The following is a 26,220-nucleotide window of genomic DNA, read 5'->3' as shown; positions in this document are numbered from 1 at the left end:
CAACTGCTACTCTAGGCCTCCTCTGTATCAGCTCCTTGTTACCCAATAAAATTTCCCTGTACTCTGCATGCTAAGTTTTTCAGTAGTGTCCAACTCTTTGTAACCCTGTGGACTGTAGCCCTCCAGGCTCCTCAGCCATGGGATTCTCCAGGAAAGAATACTGGAGTTGGTTGCCATTTCCTCCTCCAGGGGATCTTCCCATCCCAGGGATCAAATCTGTGTCTCTTAGGTCTCCTGCATTGACAAGTGAGTTCTTTACCAGTAGCAACACTTTGGAAGCCCCCAAATGCCCTACCTGTCCACAAGTGGGGACCCATGTGCTCTGACCCTCCACCCTCCACATTACCCAGAGATAACGTGCCCTCATATGATCTTTTTGGAGTTCTGTTTCTGTATGTGCCACATCACTGTGGCTAATGATGTTGGGGTCCTCTTGGCCATTGGACTGCTTTTTGCTCTCACTCTCTTTACACCCTTTGATCTTGGATTGTGGCCTTTCCAGAGAGAGGGGACCATTCTTTGATCTAGAATCTAACTTGCAGGAGCTTTTGAGGTGGATCCAGAATCAGCTGAATTGATACCATTGGTGCAGCCATCACCCTCTCCTCCATGTCCTGCCTCTCCTTCTGGGGCCCTCTTGTCAACAGGATCCTGGTGGATCCTCCTGAAAGTACAGAGACAGTGACCAAGGCCCAGCCAGGCCTTCTAGGTGTGTTAACAATTCAGAAAGATGGCGTGGTCACCAAAGAGCCACAGGGAGAGGGCACATAGGTGCTTGGTGTCCTTACTTCTACCAACTCAATTCCATCTACATTTCTGAATGCCCACTCTGCAGGAAGCACTCTGCTAGGTACCTGGGACATGACCCTGGCTAGTACCCAGTATGTGCCCAAGTCTCCATCCACTAAAGGGACTAGGTATAGAAACCAAACATGGTGTAGGAGATAGAATTGTTTTCAGGGGACAGAAATCCCCAGAGGAGGAAAAGGTTATATATGCTCAAGGAGGTTGGTTAGGGAAGAGTCTAACACAGATGTTCTGCCTGAGCTTCGTTCTGAAGGATAATTAAGAGCCTAAAAGGGACACAGGGCATTTCCAGGCAGGAAAAAGGTCATATGAGTAACAATCAGCACAGCTATCTTGTTTGACCCCATGGAGGAGGAGATGCCACCCAACTCCAATATTCTTGCCTGGGAATTCCCATGGACAGAGGAGCCTGGTGGACTGCAGTCCATGGGGTCCCAAAAGAGTTGGACACAACTTAGCAAATAAACCACCACCATCTTGTTTGAAGGGCTTCAAATATTTTGGACTACAGGCAGCCACAGAGACAGGGAGGTTTAGAGGAGAGTTAAATCCAGTGGCTTTGTCTGAGTTTCTGTAACCTTTGGGCTTACTGATAACACTGATTGAGTTCTTTATTGATTTCCTACAGAATATGAACTCAAGGCAGGTCAAACTGAAGTGCATGTGACGCTCGGCCAACTACCAAGGCAGAGGGGGCTCCTGCAGGTGGGGCCCAGGTGGCCCTTCTATTGGTTGCAGCTCCAGCTCCACCTCCTTTCTCAGCACATAAATATCCCAAACGCACTGAATCTCCGCCTAATGTGAACAGAAGCTCCGCGCTCAGAGGCAGGCAGAGGGCAGCACATACAGCTGAGAGGAAACTCAGAGGAAGGAATTGCCAAGAAAGTGGCCATGGAGCTAATCCCAAGCTTTTCCATGGAAACCTGGGTTCTCCTGGCTACCGGCCTGGTGCTCCTCTATGTGTGAGTAACTGTTAGGCTCATCTCCTCTATAACCTGGGTTTTAGGGTGCTAAGCAGAAAAGGGGTTTCCCTTAGTTAGTTTGTTTTTTTTTTAATTGAAGTATAGTTGATTTGCAGTGGTGTTAGTTTCAGGTGTCTAGCACAGTAATTCAGCTTTATATACATATTGATATATTCTTTTTCAGATTCTTTTCCCTTATAGGTTATTATAAAATATTGAGTATAGTTTCCTGTGCTACTGTATAGTAACCTATAAGGGTTACTACTACTGTATAGCACAGGAATAGTTACCTATTTTATTTTATTGTTTTTTTCTTATTTATTTGTTTTACTTTACAACATTGTATCAGTTTTGCCATACATTGACTTGAATCCACCATGGGTGTACATGTGTTCCCCATCCTGAACCCCCCTCCCAACTCCCTCCCCATCCCATCCCTCTGGGTCATCCCAGTGCACCAGCCCCAAGCATCCTGTATCATGCATCGAACCTGGACTGGCGATTACTTTCACATATGATAATTTACATGTCTCAATGTCATTCTCCCATATCATCCCGCCCTTGCCCTCTCCCAGAGTCCAAAAGACTATTCAATACATCTGTGTCTCTCTTGCTGTCTCGCATACAGGGTTATCATTACCACCTTTCTAAATTCCATATATATGTGTTAGTATACTATATTGGTGTTTTTCTTTCTGGCTTACTTCACTCTGTATAATAGGCTCCAGTTTCATCCACCTCATTAGAACTGATTCAAATATATTCTTTCTAATGGCTGAGTAATATTCCATTGTGTATATGTACCACAGCTTCCTTATCCATTCATCTGCTGATGGACATCTATGTTGCTTCCATGTCCTGGCTATTATAAACAGTGCTGCGATGAACATTGGGGTGCACGTGTCTCTTTCAGATCTGGTTTCCTCAGTGTGTATGCCCAGAAGTGGGATTGCTGGGTCATATGGCAGTTCTATTTCCAGTTTTTTAAGGAATCTCCACACTGTTCTCCATAGTGGCTGTACTAGTTTGCATTCCCACCAACAGTGTAAGAGGGTTCCCTTTTCTCCACACCCTCTCCAGCATTTATTGCTTGTAGACTTTTGGATAGCAGCCATCCTGACTGGAGAGTAATGGTACCTCATTGTGGTTTTGATTTGAATTTCTCTGATAATGAGTGATGTTGAGTATCTTTTCATGTGTTTGTTAGCCATCTGTATGTCCTCTTTGGAGAAATGTCTGTTTAGTTCTTTGACTCACTTTTTGATTGGGTCTTTTATTTTTCTGGAATTGAGCTGCAGGAGTTGCTTGTATATTTTTGAGATTAATCCTTCGTCTGTTTCTTCATTTGCTATTATTTTCTCCCATTCTGAAGGCTGTCTTTTCACCTCGCTTATAGTTCCCTTTGTTGTGCAGAAGCTTTTAATTTTAATTAGGTCCCATTTGTTTATTTTTGCTTTTATTTCCAATATTCTGGGAGGTGGGTCATAGAGGCTCCTGCTATGGTTTATGTCGGAGAGTGTTTTGCCTATGTTTTCCTCTAGGAGTTTTATAGTTTCTGCTCTTACATTTAGATCTTTAATCCATTTTGAGTTTAGTTTTGTGTATGGTATTAGAAAGTGTCCTAGTTTCATTCTTTTACAAGTGGTTGACCAGTTTTCCCAGCACCACTTGTTAAAGAGATTGTCTTTTCTCCATTGTATATTCTTGCCTCCTTTGTCAAAGATAAGGTGTCCATAGGTGCATGGATTTACCTCTGAGCTTTCTATTTTGTTCCACTGATCTATATTTCTGTCTTTGTGCCAGTACCACACTGTCCTGATGACTGTGGCTTTGTAGTAGAGACTGAAGTCGGGCAGGTTGATTCCTCCAGTTCCATTCTTCTTTCTCAAGATTGCTTTGGCTGTTCGAGGTTTTTCGTATTTCCATACAAATTGTGAAATTATTTGTTCTAGTTCTCTGAAAAATACCGTTGGTAGCTTGATAGGGATTGTATCAAATATAGATTGCTTTGGGTAGTATACTCATTGTCACTATATTGATTCTTCCGATCCATGAGCACAGTATATTTTTCCATCTATTTGTGTCCTCTCTGATTTCTTTCATCAGTGTTTTATAGTTTTCTATATATAGGTCTTTTGTTTCTTTAGGTAGATATATTCCTAAGTATTTTATTCTTTTCATTGCAATGGTGAATGGAATTGTTTCCTTAATTTCTCTTTCTGTTTTCTCATTGTTAGTGTATAGGAATGCAGGGATTTCTGTGTTAATTTTATATCCTGCAACTTTACTATATTCATTGATTAGCTCTAGTAATTTTCTGGTAGAGTCTTTAGGGTTTTCTATGTACAGGATCATGTCATCTGCAAACAGTGAGAGTTTTACTTCTTCTTTTCCTATCTGGATTCCCTTTATTTCTTTTTCTGCTCTGATTGCTGAGCAACACTTCCAAAACTATGTTGAATAGTAGTGGTGAGAGTGGGCACACTTGTCTTGTTCCTGACTTTAGGGGAAATGCTTTCAATTTTTCACCATTGAGGATAATGTTTGCTGAGGGTTTGTCATATATAGCTCTTATTATGTTGAGGTATGGTCCTTCTATTCCTGCTTTCTGGAGGGTTTTTATCATAAATGGATGTTGAATTTTGTCAAAGGCTTTCTCTGCATCTATTGAGATAATCATATGGTTTTTATTTTTCAATTTGATAATGTGGTGTTTTACATTGATTGATTTGCGGATATTGAAGAATCCTTGCACCCCTGGGATAAAGCCCACTTGGTCATGATGTATGATCTTTTAAATATGTTGTTGGATTCTGTTTGCTAGAATTTTGTTAAGGATTTTTGCATCTATGTTCATCAGTGATATTGGCTTATAGTTTTCTTTTTTGTGGCATCTTTGTCAGGTTTTGGTATTAAGGTGATGGTGGCCTCATAGAATGAGTTTGGAAGTTTGCTTTCCTCTGCAATTTTCTGGAAGAGTTTGAATAGGATAGGTGTTAGTTCGTCTCTAAATTTTTGGTGGAATTCAGCTGTGACACTCTCTGGTCCTGGGCTTTTGTTTGTTGAAAAATTTCTGATTACAGTTTCAATTTCCTTGCTTGTGATGGGTCTGTTGAGATTTTCTATTTCTTCCTGGTTCAATTTTGGAAAGTTGTACTTTTCTAAGAATTTGTCCATTTCTTCAAAGTTGTCCATTTTATTTGCATATTGATGCTGATAATAGTCTCTTATGATCCTTTGTATTTCTGTGTTGTCTGTTGTGAACTCTCCGTTTTCATTTTTAATTTTGTTGATTTGATTTTTCTCCCTTTGTTTCTTGATGAGTTTGGCTAATGGTTTGTCAATTTTATTTACCTTCTCAAAGAATGAGCTTTTGGTTTTGTTAATTTTTGCTATGGTCTCTTTTGCTTCTTTTGCATTTATTTCTGCCCTAATTTTTAAGATTTCTTCCTTTCTGTGTGAACCCTGGGGTTCATACTTTCTTCCTTTTCAAGTTGCTTTAGGTGTGGAGTTAGGTTATTTATTTGGCTTTTTTCTTGTTTCTGAGGTATGCCTGTATTGTCATGAACCTTCCCCTTAGCACTGCTTTTACAGTGTCCCATAGGTTTTGGGTTGTTGTGTTTTCATTTTCATTCATTCCTATGCATATTTTGATTTCTTTTTTGATTTCTTCTGTGATTTGTTGGTTGTTCATCAGCGTGTTGTTCAGCCTCTGTATGTTGGAATTTTTAATAGTTTTTCTCCTGTAATTGACATCTAATCTTACTGCATTGTGGTCAGAAAAGATGCTTGGAATGATTTCAATTTTTTTTAATTTACCAAGGCTAGATTTACGGCCCAGGATGTGGTCTATCCAGGAGAAGGTTCCATGTGCGCTTGAGAAAAAGGTGAAATTCATTGTTTTGGGGTGAAATGTCCTATGGATATCAATTAGGTCTAACTGGTCTATTGTATCATTTAAAGTTTGTGTTTCCTTGTTAATTTTCTGTTTAGTTTTTCTATCCATAGGTGTGAGTGGAGTATTAAAGTCTCCCACTATTATTGTGTCATTGTTAATTTCCCCTTTCATACTTGTTAGCATTTGTCTTACATATTGTGGTGCTCCTATGTTGGGTGCATGTATGTTTATGATTGTTATATCTTCTTCTTGGATTGATCCTTTGATCATTATGTAGTGTCCATCTTTATCTCTTTTCACAGCTTTTGTTTTAAAGTCTATTTTATTTGATATGAGTATTGCTACTCCTGCTTTCTTTTGGTCTCTATTTGCATGGAATATCTTTTTCCAGCCCTTCACTTTCAGTGTGTATGTGTCCCTTGTTTTGAGGTGGGTCTCTTGTAGACAACATATATAGGGGTCTTGTTTTTGTATCCACTCAGACAGACTTTGTCTTTTGGTTGGGGCGTTCAACCCATTTACGTTTAAGGTAATTATTGATAAGTATGACCCTGTTGCCATTTACTTTGTTGTTTTGGGTTTGAGTTTATACATCCTTTCTGTGTTTCCTGTCTAGAGAAGATCCTTTAGCATTTCTTGGAGAGCTGGTTTGGTGGTGCTGAATTCTCTCGGCTTTTGCTTGTCTGTAAAGCTTTTTATTTCTCCTTCTTATTTGAATGAGATCCTTGCTGGGTACAGTAATCTGGGCTTTAGTTATTTTCTTTCATCACTTTAAGTATGTCCTGCCATTCCCTTCTGGCCTGAAGAGTTTCTATTGAAAGATCAGCTGTTATCCTTATGGGAATCCCCGTGTGTGTTATTTGTTGTTTTTCCCTTGCTGCTTTTAATATTTGTTCTTTGTGTTTGACCTTTGTTAATTTGATTACTATGTGTCTTGGGGTGTTTTGCCTTGGATTTATCCTGTTTGGGACTCTCTGGGTTTCTTGGACTTGGGTCATTATTTCCTTCCCCATTTTAGGGAAGTTTTCAACTATTATCTCCTCAAGTATTTTCTCATGGCCTTTCTTTTTGTCTTCTTCTTCTGGGACTCCTATGATTCGAATTTTGGGGTGTTTAACATTGTCCCAGAGGTCTCTGAGGTTGTCCTCATGTCTTTTAATTCTTTTTTCTATTTTCCTCTCTGTTTCATTTATTTCTACCATTCTATCTTCTACCTCACTTATCTTGTCTTATGCCTCCTTTTTTCTACTGTTAGTTCCCTGTGGAGTATTTTTTATCTCATTTATTGCATTATTCATTATATATTGACTCCTTTTTATTTCTTCAAGGTCTTTGTTAAACCTTTCTTGCATCTTCTTGATCCTTGTCTCCAGGCTATTTATCTGTAACTCCAATTTGCTTTCAAGATTTTGGATCATTTTTACTATCATTATTTGGAATTATTTATCAGGTAGATTCCCTATCTCTTCCTCTTTTGTTTGGTTTGGTGGGCATTTATCATGTTCCTTTACCTGCTGGGTATTTCTCTGCCTTTTCATCTTGTTATATTGCTGTGTTTGAGGTGGCCTTTCTGTATTCTTGCAGTTTGTGGTTCCTCTTTATTGTGGAGGTTCCTCACTGTGGGTGGGGTTGGACAGGTGGTTTGTCAAGGTTTTCTGGTTAGGGAAGCTTGTGTTGGTGTTCTGGTGGGTAGAGCTGGATTTCTTCTCTCTGGAGTGCAATGAAGTGTCCAATAATAAGTTTTGAGAGGTCAGTGGGTTTGGTGTGGCTTTGGTCATCCTGTATATTGAGGCTCAGGGTTATGTTCCTGCATTGCTGGAGAATTTATGTAGTATGTCTTGCTCTGGAGTTGTTGGCCCTTGGGTGGTGCTAGGTTTCAGTGTAGGTATGGAGGCGTTTGATGAGCTCCTATTGTTTAATGTTCCCTGGATTTATGAGTTCTCTGATATTCTCAGGATTTGGACTTAAGCCTCCTGCCTCTGGTTTTCAGTCTTATTCTTACAGTAGCCTCAAGACTTCTCCATCTATACAGCACTGATGATAAAACATCTAGGTTAATAATGAAGTTTCTCCACAGTAAGGGACACCTGGAGAGGTACACAGAGTTACATGGAGAAGAGAAGAGGGAAGAGGGAGTTAGGTGACCAGGAGGAGCAGAGGGGGTATCAAAAGGGGAGAGAGCAAGCTAGCCAATAATCACTTCCCTATGTGCTCGCCAGAGTCTGGACCCCTCAGAGATGTTCACAGAGTTACACAGAGAAGAGAAGAGAAGAGAAGAGAAGAGAAGAGGGAGGAAGGAGACAGAGGTGGCCAGGAGGATAAAAGGGGGAATCAAAAGGAGAGAGACAGATCCAGCCAGGAATCAGTTCCCTAAGTGTTCTCCACAGCCCGGAACACACAAAGAGATTCAACGAGTTGGGTAGAGAAGAAAAGGGGGCAGGGGGAGACAGAGGCGACCTGGTGGAGAAAAAGGAGAGTCAAAAGAGGGAGAGAGCAATCAGGCCAGTGATCCTGCTCCCAAGTAAAAATGGGTACTGAAGATTGGGTTCTTAAAGGTACAAAGTTGATAACAAATACCAAAAAGCAAAGATTAAAAATCTTCAGTAGAGGTTAAAGTCCCAAAAATACAATATTAAAAAAAAGAAAACAAAAATCAAACCAACAAATAAACAAAACAACAACAACAGCAAAAAAAAAAGTCACAGAAATTATAAAATATGTATATATGAAGTTTGTTTTTAAAATAGGGTCTTTTATTTGCAAGGTAATAGGTTATAAAAATGAAAATTAAAGGAGTAATGGGGACTTAAAAATAAAAAATAAAACAAAATAAAAAGTAAAAAAAAATTTTTTTTTAATTTAAAAAAATGATAGTACTAAATGGAGGAGGAAATGGCAACCCACTCCAGTATTCCTGCCCAGAGAATCCCGTGGACAGAGGAGCCTGCTGGTCTGCAGTCCATGGGGTGGCAAAAAAAAAAAAAAAAAAAAATGATAGTACTAAAAATATATCTGAGACTTTCTCTGGAGCTGTTGCAGACAGTGTGGGGTCAGTTCGTTTTCAGATAGTTCCTTGGTCCAGCTTGCACTTCTCAAGGTCTGTAGGCCCCTTCCTATGTAGTCGGTGCTAACTCCAGGGTTTTAATCTATTGCACCTGTCACTTCCAAAGCCGTTCCCTCTGTTTATTTTAGCTTCTGTTTGCTGGTCTCTTCAGTGTCTAATTTCTGCCCTGCCACAAGGGGCACAGTGGTGTTAGCTTTTTTTTTCTTTATTTTTTTTAGGCTCGCTGTTCAGTCGTGCTTTGGGGAGGGAGGAACACTGCGAACAAATATCACTGGCGTGCACTCACAGTGATTCAGCCACACTGGGTTTGCCCCCGCTCACGGCATATGTACTTTCCCAGTCTACACTGCTCAGACTCTAGGTTGTTCTGCCAGGAACTGTCTGATGCAGGCCCTCGTTTACATGCACTTCTGAGGTCTAAGCCGCTCAGGTTCAGGTTCTCGGGTACTTGCAGACTTGGTTGGGCCTGCGTTTTGCGCCCGTCCCAGGCCCGAGCAGCTCAGGTGACCAGGTGCTTGGCGCGCATATTCACCCCCAGTTGGAGGCTGCGGCTTACCGCCTCCCCTGTTCCAGCCGCTCAGTTTTCTGGGTGTACAAGGAGCGCGCCTTCTTAGGTGTGCTGTGTGTCTATTCTGGGGAGCTGGTCTCTGGCTGCGACCCTCCCGGCGGATGTCCATCATCCAGAGTCCCAAGAAGTCTTGGTTAGCAAAGAAGTCTGCTTGCAGTTTGGTATAGGATGCCTCTCTGGGGACGTGATTGCCCTCTTCTGACAGGCTGCCCTCGCCTGCCTGTCTCTGGTGGGGGATGGGCCGGTCCGCAGCCGGCTAGTTCTTCTCAGTCCTTTTTTCTGTGAGCGTGCCTGGCGGTGTCTTAGGTTAGGGCTTTTCGTGTGATTGCAGGATAGCTATCCCACAGTTTGGGTTGCTATCTCAAGCTAGGTCCCTCAGATTGCCCTCAGGGCATTCAGGCCCAGTCCTTACCCTAAGCAATGCAGCCGGCTCCTCCCTGTCCCTCCCCTGCTTGCTAGTGGGGGATGCAAGCGTCTCTGCTGGGAGTTGCTATTAGGTGCGTAATCTGCGGGTTTTAATTATTTTTTTATTTTTTCCTCCCTGTTATTTTGCCCTCTGAGATTCCAAGGCTCACCACAGACCCACCGGAGAGAGTGTTTCCTGGTGTTCGGAAACTTCTCTCTTTTTTAAGACTCCCTTCCCGGGACGGATCTCCATCCCTACCTCTTTTGTCTCTCTTTTATCTTTTATATTTTGTCCTACCTCCTTTCGAAGACAATGTGCAGCATTTCTGGGTGCCTGATATCCTCTGTCAGCAATTAGAAGTTGTTCTGTGGAATTTGCTCAGCGTTCAAATGTTCTTTCGATGAATTTGTGGGGGAGAAAGTGGTCTCCCCATCCTATTCCTCTGCCACCTTAGGACCGCCGCCTCCCTTAGTTTTTTCAAGGTAAATGGAGGGGAAGTTGCTGTCGGGTGCTATAGGCACCAAATGGGTTATTATTGATCTTAACTCCATCTGTTGAAGGAGTTAACTTTACTCCCAAATTGCTGTTAGCATAATTAGGAGTGTTTGTGACATTATTTGCTCCTGTGAATGACCCTCTGATTGACTAACAGTTTGCATGGACCTAGACTAGTCAACCAGAGCCCATCAAAGGCAAATTAAAAACAACTGGCCCATGTGCAGTGCAGGCCTCACTGCTTCCCACTGGGGAATTCCAGGCTGGGAATCCTGGAGGCAAGAAGTAACCTGGGTTTTTGTTTCATTCTCTCTGACTTCTGAATTCTGTATCTGCTGCAAGAGACATTAGAAGGATTGCCCCCTTTGTCACTCAGGAATTCCTGCTCCAGACCCTCCTTCCCTGGTGTTATTTACACAAAACACTGGGTGCACCCAGACTTTGTTGGAGGACCTGAAGACCAATCACCCTTCTTGTCATGCTCAGCCCTCCCCCTTTCTGTGCCCCTCCTCAGGGCATCCCTTCCTAAGACTCAATTCTTCCACCCTGTACTCTGCAGAACTATGGAGCCCCAAATGAGCAATCTTAAGATCTAGGGAGACTTGGCAGAAATCTTGAGATTATATTCATTTCTTTCATCTTTTCTTTTAATCTCTGGAAGGGTTAGCATCAAGTGTACAAATTTATTTTCCCTGTGATAAAAATCTGCTAAGCCTACACTGTCACAAGCCCCAGAGTCCAATTTGGATTTTAAGCACTTTTTCCTCTTTAAGTATGGCACAGGAGGCTGAATCAAAACCATCTAGCAGAAGAATTCCTTTAAGTGGTGGGCTACCTGGTATCATGGATCAGGTTGGGAGAGGAGTTATTTTCAACAAGTGGTTAGAAATACCCCTCCAAATCACATACGGGCCCTATGTCAATTTCACTTTCCTTTAGTATAGGAAACCGTGATGACATGCACATGAATAATATTAACCTCATTTTAATTCTTTGAAAGAAATATTAGGAATTCAAAGTATTGCAGCAACATATTTTCTGACTGACATTACAAAATTAATTGGTAGAGTTTAATTTCATTCTAAATAGTTGAATCTAGTACTAAATAGAATGAAATTAAACTCTGCCAAAATTGGGGCTTCCCTGATAGTTCAGTTGGTAAAGAATCTGCCTGCAATGCAGGAGACCCAGGTTTGATTCCTGGGTTGTGAAAATCTGCTAGAGAAGGGATAGGCTGCCCACTTCAGTACTCTTGGGCTTCCCTTGTGGCTCAGCTGGTAAAGAAGCTGCCTGCAATGCAGAAACTGGGGTTCAGTCCCTGGGTTGGGAAGATCCCCTGGAGAAGGGAACAGCTATACAGTCCAGTACTCTGGCCTGAAGAATTCCATGGACTATCTAGTTGGGGATCCCAAAGATTTGGACACGACTGAGCAATTTTCACTTCACTTAAAAAATTGATATGAGAATTTCCAGAGTGTGTTTTTTCCCCTGAAGGATAAAAGAGGATTGTTGTCCAGTACCCAGAAAGGTATGTAAATAAACTCACCCTCTAGAATAATGCCTGGAATATAAATCTAGTGTATAAATATATTCCTGTGATATATTTTTTCAAATATACATGTCCAGCAAGATATTTTAGTCTTCAGGGCAGATGAGTATAATGCCTGGGAGCCAGTGACGATGTGAGAGGCATCCAGAAAGAGACTGGGATGGAGGGGAGAATATTCCTCATTCCTCAGAGCAGAGCTCTCAGAGGTTCTCAGACCTGGTCCCACACAATGTCTGTATGGTTGGCATCTCATCTGCTTGAAGCCTGGGGACAAGATACAAGCTAAATCACACTGTGTGGTCCATCTGACAGTGGGGCTGGTACTAGCTAGTGTCCCCACACCAGGCAAACATCCCTGTAGCCTGAGAAGGTACTGGTGCAGCTGAGAATCAGTCACTGCAGGCAATGCTCTCGTTATGCTGATACAGTGTAAAAACTATGAAAATGATTGGCTTTATCTTTAGCCTCTTCCTTTTTACCCAATGAAGCATCAGTGTACCAAAAAGTGGGGAGCTAGAAAGAAACCAAAGCATTCACTCAATCCACCTGCTGCCTTGGTGGAACCATGTGAGTTTAGACACTACACCAGATCTTTCTGCGGGACCAGTGTTACCAACGTTCACTCAATGGCTTGGCATCACTTTTGAGTTCATGTAGCACACTGAAGGTTCAGAAGCAGAAACAAATTTTGCCCTGGTTGTGAAGACAGAGGAAGGAACTGGGGTGGGAATCACCCAGGCCACCCCTTGGTTGTGACAGTTGGTGCCCACACCTCCACCACTTGCTCTGGGGGGCAATACAGATATCACCAACACGGCTTGCCCAAGGTACATCCGTGGGCACTTCCAACATAGGTCCTTCCATGAAATTTTTTTTGGTTTCTCTTATCACATATTGTAAGATTGCTGGATTTATACAGAAATTTGAACCTGTGCTACCTTAAAGGCTAGCTTCCAAAGAAGGAGAGACAGGAGCTTAATCCAATATTCTGGAACATGCTATGGCCACTCATTTTTGGTCATACAAAGTGTCTTTTGCCTCCACGGAAAGTTACTGAAGACTGGTTAAAGTGCCTGTAGGGCGCTTTGAACCATTTATACACAGCCTGCTTTTCAGCCATACCTTACTAATTTGCCTCTACAGAGTTAGCCTTGGAGGTCTAGCAAGTTCACATTTAAACCATTGATGGCAGCCTCTTCCCTCAGCCTCTCTTTTCCCGTGCTCTGTCATCTCTCAGTAACACTAGAGTGGGCAGACTTGTAAAGACCCAGAACCCTGAGTCATGGGCTTGCACACATAATACATGAAGGATAACCTACAGGCAGGCCTGCTATAGGGAGTATCAGCCTCGATTGGTTTTTTAGATAGTTGAAGTCAGAGGCAGTAATCCAGCTGCTTTGTTGATTGAGCATCTTCAGGAAAATGAGTGTACCTGGGGCACTGTGCTTAGCAGGGGAGTAACACTGGTTGGAGGACCAGATGCCATGAGTTGGGGAATGGTCTGGAAATGGATCCTTTAGTCATTGGGTCATTTCTACAGTTTCAGGGAACATAAGGGTCAATCATCCTTCTTTGTAGTCCAAATCAACCAAATTGCCTGATGACACAGACATGGGTGTAGCTGAAAGGTGCTCAATTTCTATGATGGCAATGGAAGACTTGAGCACAGTTTTCATTCTACAGATAAGAACACTGTGCTTCAAGAATTCAACCGTTACAACATAAGAGTTGAACATAAGCACTGTGATACCATGACAGTTGATCTGATGATTAAGTCAGCTACTAAATGACTAACAGTCATGATGAACTGAAGAAAGGGATGGTTCACATTTTGTCAGATGGAGCAAAATTTCATCACGCTGCTCAGAACAATACGCAATTTTTTTTTCTTTATTTTTTTTTATTTTTTATTAGTTGGAGGCCAATCACTTCACAACATTTCAGTGGGTTTTGTCATACATTGACATGAATCAGCCATAGAGTTACATGGATTCCCCATCCCAATCCCCCCTCCCACCTCCCTCTCCACCCGATTCCTCTGGGTCTTCCCAGTGCACCAGGCCCAAGCACTTGTCTCATGCATCCCACCTGGGCTGGTGATCTGTTTCACCCTAGATAATATACATGCCGTTCTTTCGAAACATCCCACCCTCACCTTCTCCCACAGAGTTCAAAAGTCTGTTCTGTACTTCTGTGTCTCTTTTTCTGTTTTGCATATAGGGTTATCGTTACCATCTTTCTAAATTCCATATATATGTGTTAGTATGCTGTAATGTTCTTTATCTTTCTGGCTTACTTCACTCTGTATAATGGGCTCCAGTTTCATCCATCTCGTTAGAACTGATTCAAATGAATTCTTTTTAATGACTGAGTAATATTCCATGGTGTATATGTACCAGAGCTTCCTTATCCATTCATCTGCTGATGGGCATCTAGGTTGCTTCCATGTCCTGGCTATTATAAACAGTGCTGCGATGAACATTGGGGTGCACATGTCTCTTTCAGATCTGGTTTCCTCAGTGTGTATGCCCAGAAGTGGGATTGCTGGGTCATATGGCAGTTCTATTTCCAATTTTTTAAGAAATCTCCACACTGTTCTCCATAGTGGCTGTACTAGTTTGCATTCCCACCAACAGTGTAAGAGGGTTCCCTTTTCTCCACACCCTCTCCAGCATTTATTGCTTGTAGACTTTTGGATAGCAGCCATCCTGACTGGCGTGTAATGGTACCTCATTGTGGTTTTGATTTGCATTTCTCTAATAATGAGTGATGTTGAGCATCTTTTCATGTGTTTGTTAGCCATCTGTATGTCTTCTTTGGAGAAATGTCTGTTTAGTTCTTTGGCCCATTTTTTTTAACAATACGCAATTTAAAACTTATAAATTATTTCTGGAATCTTCCACTTAATATTTTTACACCAATATGTTAACCACATAGACCATGGGTAACAAATCATAGACTGCAAAACTGTACCTGGTTGTGTGTGTGTGTCGGGTTACTGTATAGGTTTTTTTTTTTTTTTTCTTTTTTTCTTTTCTTTTTTATTTTTCATTAATTTTTATTAGTTGGAGGCTAATTACTTTACAATATTGTAGTGGTTTTTGTCATACATTGACTTGAATTAGCCATGGATTTACATGTATTCCCCATCCCAATTCCCCCTCCCACCTCCCTCTCTACCCGCTCCCTCTGGGTCTTCCCAGTGCACCAGGCCCGAGCACTTCTCTTATGCATCCAACCTGGGCTGGTGATCTGTTTCACCCTAGATAATATATATGTTTTGATGCTGTTCTCTTGAAACATCCCACCCTCGCCTTCTCCCACAGAATCCAAAAGTCTGTTCTGTACATCTGTGTCTCTTTTTCTGTTTTGCATATAGGGTTATCGTTACCATCTTTCTAAATTCCAAATATATGTGTTAGTATACTGTAATGGTCTTTATCTTTCTGGCTTACTTCACTCTGTATAATGGGCTCCAGTTTCATCCATCTCATTAGAACTAATTCAAATGAATTCTTTTTAATGACTGAGTAATATTCCATGGTGTATATGTACCAGAGCTTCCTTATCCATTCGTCTGCTGATGGGCATCTAGGTTGCTTCCATGTCCTGTATATACTGTATAGTTTTTAAAGATGTCTCCATTGGGTGGAACTAGGTTAAGAGTAAACGAGATCTTTCTGTACTATTTCTTATAAATTCTTATCAATGTACTATGATCTCAAAATAAAAATTATTAAAGAGAGAATTCCCTGGTGGTACAAAGGTTAGGACTTTTCACTCTCACTGCCAAGAGCCCAAGTTTGATCCCTTGGTCTCGGACCAAAGATAATGCATGTCCTGCATACTGTTCAGCACAGTAAAAAAAAAAAAAAAAATGGTAGAGAGTAAATAAAAGCATCTGCACATGAGGCATGGTTATATGTTTTCTAAGAACACGTAGAGAAAATAGACACTGAGTATATTAAGCTGATCACTTACTGATAGGAAAGATGATAAGAATGGGGTGAAAATGAGTATAAAGGATATATTTTGTTAACAGGTGGAAAAGTTTTAAATTTCAAAAAATGCTCTTAATTCAGTTGGTTCACACTTGGCTTGTGCATCCTTGCTAAGTTGCTTTAGTCATGTCTGACTGTTGGCAACCCTGTGGACTGTAGCCCACCAGGCCCCACTGTCCGTGGGATTCTCCAGACAAGAGTACTGGAGTGGGTTGCCATTTCCTCCTCCAGGGACCTTCCTATCCCAGGGATCAAACCGGTATCTCCCATGTCTTCTTCATTGGTAGGCAGATTCTTTGCAACTGAGCTGCCTGGGAAGCCCAGATATACTCACAGGTATCATATAATTGACTCAGGTAGGTAGGAAAAATATAGTTCCATTTTTAGCTCCAGGTGTTAAGCATTTACACAACCACTAATGTAATTCAAGTCATTGTGTCACTATAGTAACCATTAAGTTTACATTTCCCATGTTTGGGGCAGTTATGCTAACTGGCTCATTTTAATTGTTTAGATAATTAATTTGTAAAGACATATTGCCACCCTTATGACACCACCTTTATGGCAGAAAGCAAAGAAGAACTAAAGAGCCTCTTGATGAAAGTGAAAGAGGAGAGTGAAAAAGCTGGCTTAAAACTCACCATTCAGAATACAAAGATCATGGCATCTCACCCCATCACTTCATGGCAAATAGATGGGGAAACAATGGAAACGGTGAGAGACTTTATTTCTTTGGGCTCCAAAATCACTGCAGACGGTGACTGCAGCCTTGAAATTAAAAGACACTTGCTCCTTGGAAGAAAAGCTATGACCAACCTAGACAGCATATTAAAAAGCAGAGACATTACTTTACCAACAAAGGTCCATCTAGTCAAAGCTATGGTTTTTCCAGTATAATGTATGGATGTGAGAGTTGTACTATAAAGAAAGCTGAGCACCGAAGATTGATGCTTTTGGTTTTTTTTAATACAAATTTATTTATTTTAATTGGAGGCTAATTACTTTACAATATTGTAGTGGTTTTTGCCATACATTGACATGAATCTGCCACGGGTGTACATGTGTTCCCCATCCTGAACCCCCCTCCCAACTCCCTCCCCATCTCATCCCTCTGGGTCACCCCAGTGCACCAGCCCCGCGCACCCTGTATCATGCATCAAACCTGGACTGGCGATTTGTTTCACATATGATAATATACATGTTTCAATGCCATTCTCCCAAATCATCCCACCCTCACCCTCTCCCAGAGTCTAAAAGACTGTTCTGTACATCTGTGTCTCTTTTGCTGTCTCGCATACAGGGTTATCATTACCATCTTTCTAAATTCCATATATATGCGTTAGTATACTGTATTGGTGTTTTTCTTTCTGGCTTACTTCACTCTGTATAATAAGCTCCAGTTTCATCCACCTCATTAGAACTGATTCAAATATATTCTTTTTAATGGCTGAGTAATACTCCATTGTGTATATGTACCATAGCTTTCTTATCCTTCGTCTGCTGATGGACATCTAGGTTGCTTCCATGTCCTGGCTATTATAAACAATGCTGCGATGAACATTGGGGTACACATGTCTCTTTCAATTCTGGTTTCCTTGGTGTGTATGCCCAGCAGTGGGATTGCTGGGTCATATGGCAGTTCTATTCCCAGTTTTTTAAGGAATCTCCACACTGTTCTCCATAGTGGCTGTACTAGTTTGCATTCCCACCAACAGTGTAAGAGGGTTCCCTTTTCTCCATACCCTCTCTAGCATTTATTGCTGAATTGATGCTTTTGAACTGTGTTGTTGGAGAAGACTTTTGAGAGTCCCTTGGACTTCACAGAGATCCAACCAAATAATCCTAAAGGAAATCAGTCCTGAGTATTCACTGGAAGGACTGATGCTGAAGCTGAAACTCCAATACTTTGGCCACCTGATGCAAAGAACCAACTCAATGGAAATGACCTTGATACTGGGAAAGATTGAAGGCAAGAGAAGAAGGGGACAACAGAGGATGAGATGGTTGGATGACATTACTAACTCAATGCACATGAGTTTGAGTAAACTCCTGGAGTTGGTGATGGACAAGGAGGCCTGGTGTGCTGCAGTCCATGGGGTTGCAAAGAGTCAGACAGAACTGAGTGGCTGAACTGAACTGAATTGCCATTAAATAATAAAGCAAGTTACACTTAATAAACTAATATTATTTTAATTAAAATAAAAAGCTATGCTTGTTTTAATGCCTGCTTGTGAAGACAGAGTTAAGAAGAATCAGATCTTAAAATGAGGTCAGGCCTTGGTGGGAGCTCCAATGCAAGGAACTGACTCCTTGGAAAAGACCCTGATGCTGGGAAAGATTGAGGGCAGGAGGAGAAGGGGGTGACAGAGGATGAGATGGTTGGATGGCATCACTGACTCAATGGACATGAATTTGAGCAAATTCCAGGGAAGTCTGGCGTGCTGCAGTCCATGGGGTCACAAAGAGTCAGACAGGACTGAGTGACTGAACAACAGCAGCATAAAGGGAAGGAAAAGAATAAGCATAAGAACAATGCCATGTTATGCTCTAGTAACTTTGTCATTGGGTGGATGCAGTTATCCAAAATCTCATGTTTGAGACAGAAAAAAAAATTTCCCCTTGTGTACTTAGAATGAGAATCTCTGAATTATGGAAGAGTCAACTTACTAAATACATATGAATGAATTTTTTTGGGAGGAATTAGAACCTAAACCTCCCAGGAGCTCTCAAATTGTAAATATTTACCAAGCATCCACTCTAGAATTGGGACCATCAAGACTTCAGCTGCTATTTGTGGTCTCACTATGGAGGAGGGAAAGGAGATGATGAGTGAAAGTAATTATTGCTTTTGGAATTGCTGTTATTATTTATCACCTACATATTACCTCTCTAGGCTTATGGTTCCAGTTTCGAGTTAGTGACTGGCCAGCTCCAGCACTTATTCCACAATCCCTGACCTGGATTTTCTCTCTCAATTCATAGATATGGAACTTATTCCTATGGGTTTTTTAAGAAGTTGGGAGTTCCTGGGCCAAGACCTCTACCTTATTTTGGAAACGTTCTGTCCTACCGAAAGGTGAGTGTTGCTTGATGTCCCTTTTTTGCTTCTTATGTTTGCAAATCCCAGCTGAGTTCCATAGTAAAAATTCTCCTCCTTAGGAGGCAGTTGAAAGTTTTCTTACTTCCCAGAAATGGCATCATAGACCCCACCGCACATGACCTCTTTATCCCAGGCCTCTATTGTCAGCTGTCAGGAGCCTCAGGTTTGCCTCCTCAGACAGTCGAGCTGTCTTGGCTGAGTCACCACAAGACTTGAAGTTCCATGTTGTAAGCTTTGTGAAGAGGATCTTCTTTCTGCCATGTGCAGGCTCCCAGCAAGGCAAAGTCCTACTAGTTGTCAGGAGAAAAGCATGAAGGGATGCCTGGTCATGGCTCATTATGCTGTGTACACTAGTGTCAGATGTGCCTTGTTGGTAGCATAAGCTCTGGGTACCTTTTGTCCCTTTCCTCCTGAATTGGTTGGACACTTTAGTTTTTAACCTATCGGGTAATTTGCACATACTTGGATTCTCTCAACAACTGCTAATGCCTGCAGTTTTTCTTTTTCCATTTTCTGCTCTACCTCTTGCTACACATGACATCTTTTGGGATTTGAGAGATGGAACAAAAGCTTTCTGTTTTTCTTCTGTCCTTTCAAAGCAGGTACCTCATGGGTGAGTTTGAGCAGGGAATGAGTGTAACTGAGACAAGTTGGTGGTTGTCTATTTGCTTCAGATATTTACTGACCAAACAAGTTGTGGAGTTTTAAAAAATAAGGCAGAATCACATATGCAAATTCACTAGAAAGAATATGATTTGACAAAATTATTAAAAATTTAATTTAATGTTTAATTTAACTGGGGGGAATGTACCAGATGGCAAATGGACTGTGAATTCTGGCTGAACCTTAATATTCATCACACTCTGATGATTCCTCCAGGGCCGGGTCCCTCAACTGAAGGTCGTGAGCTATGTCCAGATGTCCATGGGCAGAGCCCTGTGCGCCGGCTGCTCTCTGACTTAGATTTCCTTTCCGGCAGACATGAGGATTGTTTCTTAGATCCCAATTCTCCCAACTGAGATCATCATTATCTCATCACTGCCTAATCACTTCCTGAACATTTTTCCATCTGAAGAAGCAGTAATTTCCTATCGACCTTTCCCAAATGAACTCCTTAGTAGATGCACCTAAAAAACCCACGTTTCTGAGATCTTCATGTGCTTTGTTGTTTGTTGTTCAGTCGCTCATTCATGTCCGACTCTTTGTGACCCCATGGACTGCAGCACACCAGGGTTCCCTGTCCTTCACCATCTCCTGGAGCTTGCTCAAACTGATGTATTGAGTCGGTGATGCCATCCAACCATCTCATCCTCTGTCTCCCACTTCACCAGTATCAGGGTCTTTTCCAATGAATCAGCTTGTTGCATCAGGTGGCCAAAGTATTGGAGCTTCAACTTTAGCATCAGTCCTTTCAATGAATATTCAGGGTTGATTTCCTTTAGGATTGACTGGTTTGACCTCCTTGCAGTCCAAGGGACACTCAAGAGTCCTCTCCAACACCACAGTTTGAATATCTCAGTAAAAACTTAGCAAAAGGCTTTTTTTTTTTAAGTTATGGAAGTAAAAATTGAGGCCAGGCATTTAAACCGCATTGTCCTTTGTGTAGCTGTAGCATCTTCCCATTTTTTCTGTGTTGAGCTGGAAAACTAGAAGGCAAGTCCACTTTGTCATTCATTCACCCACTCACTCACTCACTTTCTCATTCAGCACACACTCCTTAGACTTATTTAAATCTGTGAAATTAAAAGACATCTCTGGTGCTTTAACTTCCTTATTCTGCTAGAATTCTCATGAGATAAATGAAAAGGCTGCTTAACTAGGAAATGAAAGGGTGTGTAGGAAACTCTTACTTACCTCAGCTTCAGTTTTCTCACATGTCCATGGGGGATTAGAGATTAAAAGATTTTGGACAACACATTCACAAAGAAAAGCCTTCAGGAAGACAAGGAGTAATTAGTATTCACTGACAGGAGTAAGTGTTTAGTATCTATAATATGCAAAGAAAATTCAAGAGTGATTTTAAATTGTCAGTTTCAAATATCTCCTCTATTTTCTCTCCTTTCCCTTAAGACATTTTTTAATAAGAACTTCCCTCTAACTACCAGTGAAAAATGATAGTTTTGTGAATTAGAGGTAGGGTTCAATACAGTATATTAATAACATAATTTTATTTTTCCTTGCAGGGTATTTGTGAGTTTGATGAAGAATGTTTTAAAAAGTATGGGAAAATTTGGGGGTGAGTATTCTGGAAACTTCCATTGGATACACTTATTATAATTAGCCACTCTTCCTCCCCACTTGGTATGGAGGGCCCTCAGTCCAGAGCTTCTTGGAATGAAGTCATTTGTTGTAAAGCTTTGGAGACTTATTTGACCAGAGATCCTAGAGACCACCAGGTATGCAGGTCCATAGTCTGAATCAGGCCTGGAGAGTCACAGGTCATCACTTTTCTCCAGACTTTGACACCCAGGAACTCCTCGCATCACTTTCTGTCAGTGTCTCACTCTTTCCCCCCTTTTCCATTTTATCTCTCCTTAGGTTGCCTTAAATTGTTGCATAAAATGCATTATTCCAAAACATTCTAATATGTGCCTATAAATGCATTTTATGACCCTTTCCCACATGATTCTCTCTCTTTTTTAAATATATATATTTTATTGAAGTAGCGTTGACTTACAATGTTTCAAGTGAACACACGGTGATTTGATTATACAGATACACATATACTATTTTTGAAATTATTTTCCATTGTAGGTTATTATAAGATATTGACTATAGTTCCCTATTCTATACCATAAACCTTTGTTGCTTGTTGCATATCTATTTTTTAATTAGAAATATAGCATTCTATTCATACTGTCAAATAGGTAGAATTGAAATGTCATACTTTTTTTAGTTAGGCAAAAATTCATAAGTTTTCTAAAATATATATTATACATATTTATATATAGTATACAAAAGCTTTTCTACTACACTTGATAAAAGTTCAAGAAAGAACATCAAAAAAAAAGGAAGAGATGGAGAAATTGGAGAACATAAAGTAAATGAAATGGGAGCACTGAATATGAAATAGAAAAAGTGAAATAAACTAGCTAAAAGTAAAAGATCATCATATAGTTGTTTTTAAACATGACTGCTTATTAGAAGCATATGTGGAGCTCTGGAGGAAAAAAAGCAATACCTGAGCACTTGTATTTTTCAAAAAGTTTCAAGATAATTCTAAGATGTGTCTGGATTTTAACAAGTGATTACAGGTTTTTCTATTAGATCCTAGCTTTGGTGATATAGAGTTCTATTATTTTTCTGTTGACCAGTCATGATATAGTGTTATTAAGTGAGTAATAGTATCATAATCACAATAGTAAAAGGTGTTTATCAGTTTTCACAATCAATAGTCAGACAAAAATAAAAGATAATTACAATTGCAAGCCATAATGGGAACATGATTAACTTAACAATATAAAACAATTACATACAATTTGCGGGGGAGTCAAGCAGAGTAATGCAGTAAGTGGAAGTACATACATGCATATGTTTTCATCCACCTGGCCAGTCTATGTCTTTTGGTTGGTGCGTTTAATCCATTTACATTTAAGGTAATCCATTACATTTAAGGTAATGATTGATATGAATGATTCTATTACCATTTTTTTAAACTGTTTTGGGTTTATTTTCTGTAGGTCTTTTCCTTCTCTTGCGTTTCCTGCCTAGAGAAGTTCCTTTAGCATTTGTTGTGAAGCTGGTTTGGTGGTGCTGAATTCTCTTAACTTTTGCTTGACTGGAAAGCTTTTGATTTGTCCATCAAATCTGAAGGAGAGTCTTTCTGGGTAGAGTATTCTTGGTTGTAGTTTCTTCCCTTTCATCACTTTAAATATATCGTGCCATTCCCTTTGGCTTGTAGAGTTTCTGTTGAGAAATCTGCTGATAGTTTGATGAGAGCTTGTTTGTGTGTTAGTTGTCATTTTCCCCTTGTTCTTTTAATGTTTTATCTCTGTCTTTAATTTTTGTCAGTTTGATTCCTGTGTGTCTTGGTGTGTTCCTCCTTGGGTTTATCCTGCTCGGGACTCTCTGTGCTTCCTGGACTTGGTTGACTATTTCCTTTCCCATGTTAGGGAAGCTTTCAGCTGTTTTTTCTTCAAATATTTTCTCAGGCCCTTTCTTTCTCTCTTCTCTTTCTGAGACCCCTATAATATGAATGTTGGTATGTTTAAAGTTGTCCCAGAGGTATCTTAGGCTGTCTTCATTTCTTTTCATTCTTTTTTCTATGTTCTGTTCTGCAGCAGAGATTTCCACCATTCTGTCCTCCAGGTCATTTATCTGTTCTTCTGCCTCAGTCATTCTGCTATTAATTCCTTCTAGTGTGTTATTCCAGTGTTCTTGCCTGGAGAATCTCAGGGACAGGGGAGCCTGGTGGGCTGCTGTCTATGGGGTCGCACAGAGTCGGACACGACTGAAGCGACTTAGCAGCAGCAGCAGCAGCAGCAGTGTATTATTCATCTCTGTTTGTTTGTTCTTCAGTTCTTCCAGATCTTTAATAAGCATTTCTTGCATCTTCGAAATCTTTGCCTCCACTCTTTTCCCAAGATCCTGGATCATTTTCAGTATCATTGTTCTGAATTCTTTTTCTAGAAGGTTGTCTATCTCCATTTAGTTGTTTTTCTGGGGTTTTATCTTGTCCCTTCATCTGGAACATAACTTTCTGCTCTTTCATCATGATTAACTTTCTTTCTTTCTTTCTTTTTGAAGAAAGGGAGAATCACTTTTTATTTGCTCCTGGTAGAGTCTCAGGGAACAATAATTGAGATAGACAAGCACAGACAACTGGCTATCTGTTGGGGCAGCACTAGTACAAGAATTCATGGCATCAGTCAGTCCAACAGCTTCAGCAGCTCAACACAGACCTGGACAGACATTGTGCACACAGCAGCTGTGAGCCTGCTCTCAGTCTTCATGACACGATGTTAGAGGCTCTGGCTCTGTCCTGAGTAGCAACACGGATGGACATCTGCAGTTCCAGAGGTTATTTAGCATTTTGGCTTCCCTTGTAGCATCCTTGGTGGTGGTTCCTTAGGCAAGTTCAGTAGCATAGATATCCTGGACTCCCAGTTAAATTAAAAAAAAAAATCTTTCATAATCCCACTGTCACTTGTGGAGCATTCCAAATCTCCCTCCATTTGCAGATATTTTGTTACCTATTTATAATCAACGTGTCAATAGTTTTCATCTAATATTATATGCATTTTCATGCTTTGGGTATATCTTCAAAAATGACTGAGTAGATGGACTCTCCTTAATTATTTTTTAATTTTCAGATAATTTACTTCAACTATTTACTAAGATAACTTCCTTTTTGATAATGAAATATTTAAACCTATACATACTATGGAGAATGGTATAGGAAATACCCATGTCCCTACCACCCACAATTAATAATGTTTTCAGGGTAGTTTTAACTATGACCTTAAGAGGATAGATTAAGTAATGTTAGGATGAACATCTGGACTTCCAGGTGTGGTTTCACCTGCAGAAATGGCTCATTAAGTTTAATCAATTCTGTTTTCCCTACACAGGATTTTTGAAGGTAAACAGCCCGTGTTGGTTATCACAGATCCAGACGTGATCAAAACAGTACTAGTGAAAGAATGTTATTCTGTCTTCACAAACCGGAGGGTAGGCATCCATTTTCTTTAACTTTAAAATTTATTTGTTTATTAGATACGCATTTTGAAATATATTATAAATTTACAGGGTGTTGTCAAAAGAGAAAAATATGGAGAGGCTGCAGGTCATGTACCTTTCATCCTGATTCTTCCAATGGCAATATATAGATTAATTAGAATACATTTTCAAAGCAGAAAATTGACATTTATACTATTCATGGAGCTTATTCTGATTTCATCAGTTTCATGTTCACTCATTTGTGTATGTTTTGTTTATGAAAATGTGTCCTAGATGTAGATTTGTGTAGTTACCACTACAATCAATGGATAGAATTGTTCCATCCCTCCAAGGCTCCCTTTTACTAATCTTTTATAGTCATGGCTTGTAGCTTGCTTTTTCCTCTTATCAAGGTATTTAGCAACAATGTTCTTTAAATTTTGATGAATATTTATCAATTTTCTCTTTTATGGATTTTGCCTTTGTTGTCAAGTCCAAAATATCCTGACCTACCCCTAGGACCTGAAGATTTTCTCCTATTTTTTCCTAAACATTAAATCATTTTATGTTTTACATTTAAGCCTATGATCCATTTTAGGTTGGGTTTTTTTTTTGTTTTGTTTTGTTTTATGTTAGGTTTTGTGTAATGTATGAGGTTGTCTCTCTCTCTCTCTCTTTTTTTTTTTTTTACATCTAAATGTCTGATTTGCTCCAGCACCTTTTATGGAAAGACTATCCATTTAAAATAATTTATTTATTTAGTATTTACTTACTTTACTTTTTGCTGCCCTGGGTCTTCATCGCTGTGCTCAGGCTTGAGCCTGGCAGTGTGCAGGTGTGTGGCTGCAGAGGTTAGCTGTGGACAGGTGGGTCAGTGCAGTCGAGGGACAGTAGTCAGGACTGGCTTTAGGCATCTGAGCATCTGCAGGGGCCTCCGATGGTGTTTTGCACATGTGCATCGAAAAAGGTTGGCTGCTGGTGTGGATCCTGGGTCTTATAGCATCAGCGGTGGCACTAGCTGGGCAGCTCTAGTGGGGTTGGAGGCAGTAGGGTAGGACTCATGCAACTGCCTTAACACCATGAATGTTGAATTAAAGGTGGCTGGTTGATCAGTTGATTGGGAGAAAGGTTGCACACACTGGTCAGTTTCAATGGGGTCAGAAGCTGCACATGGCTCTTCCTTTCCCTTTCCTGCCCCTTCCCTCACTTTTCCTTCCCCTGCCTCCCATCTCTTCCTGGACATTCCAGTCCTAAACCCAAAGGTGGGCCACAGAAAGTGGGCAGCCTCACACGTCAGGGTGGGGCCAGAGAAGGAGGACAGTGGCTCCAAGTCAGAGACTGAGTAGGGAGCGGAGGGTGTCCACAGGGATGGTAGCCAGGCACGGGTGAGGAAACCCAAAATACTCACTTGTGGGGATAGCCTGTAGGGTGAGGGGGCATCATGAGTGGAAAGGGATGGATCATGGATTGGGTCCATAAAGGAGGATTGATCAAGTAATATAGAAAGGATGATGGGAACCAGCATTCTCACTGTTGAAGAAGAAGTCACAGGTTCAGAGACTGAGAAACTAGACTAAACCCTGTGGAGTCACCGACTGATTTATCCACGTAAACACATGCTTTTCTGTGTAGATAGATGACAGGCCAGATGACATAGACAGATGAGAGATAGACAGATGCAGATATAGACAGATAGGTATATGTGTGTGTGT

At 40.8% G+C, this 26,220-nt stretch overlaps 1 protein-coding gene across 2 annotated transcripts in view; it reads left to right on the top strand.

The window, feature by feature from the left end:
• The first annotated feature begins 1,590 nt into the window (after positions 1-1,590).
• LOC133063811 (cytochrome P450 3A24-like) overlaps positions 1,591-26,220 on the top strand; it is a 51,926-nt gene continuing 27,296 nt past the window's right edge. The window contains exons 1-5 of one of the 2 annotated variants that reach the window (XM_061153641.1): positions 1,619-1,769; positions 16,265-16,464; positions 18,733-18,826; positions 21,034-21,086; positions 24,421-24,520. In XM_061153641.1, the coding sequence (XP_061009624.1) occupies positions 16,445-16,464; positions 18,733-18,826; positions 21,034-21,086; positions 24,421-24,520 (267 nt within the window). In that variant the 5' untranslated portion in view covers positions 1,619-1,769; positions 16,265-16,444. Of the gene's footprint in view, positions 1,770-16,264; positions 16,465-18,732; positions 18,827-21,033; positions 21,087-24,420; positions 24,521-26,220 lie in introns of both variants that reach the window. The other variant, XM_061153640.1, reaches the window with a different exon arrangement.

The sequence above is a fragment of the Dama dama genome, chromosome 10, assembly GCF_033118175.1.
Source record: "Dama dama isolate Ldn47 chromosome 10, ASM3311817v1, whole genome shotgun sequence".
Taxonomy (NCBI): domain Eukaryota; kingdom Metazoa; phylum Chordata; class Mammalia; order Artiodactyla; family Cervidae; genus Dama; species Dama dama.
This window is presented reverse-complemented; position numbering and strand designations above follow the sequence as displayed.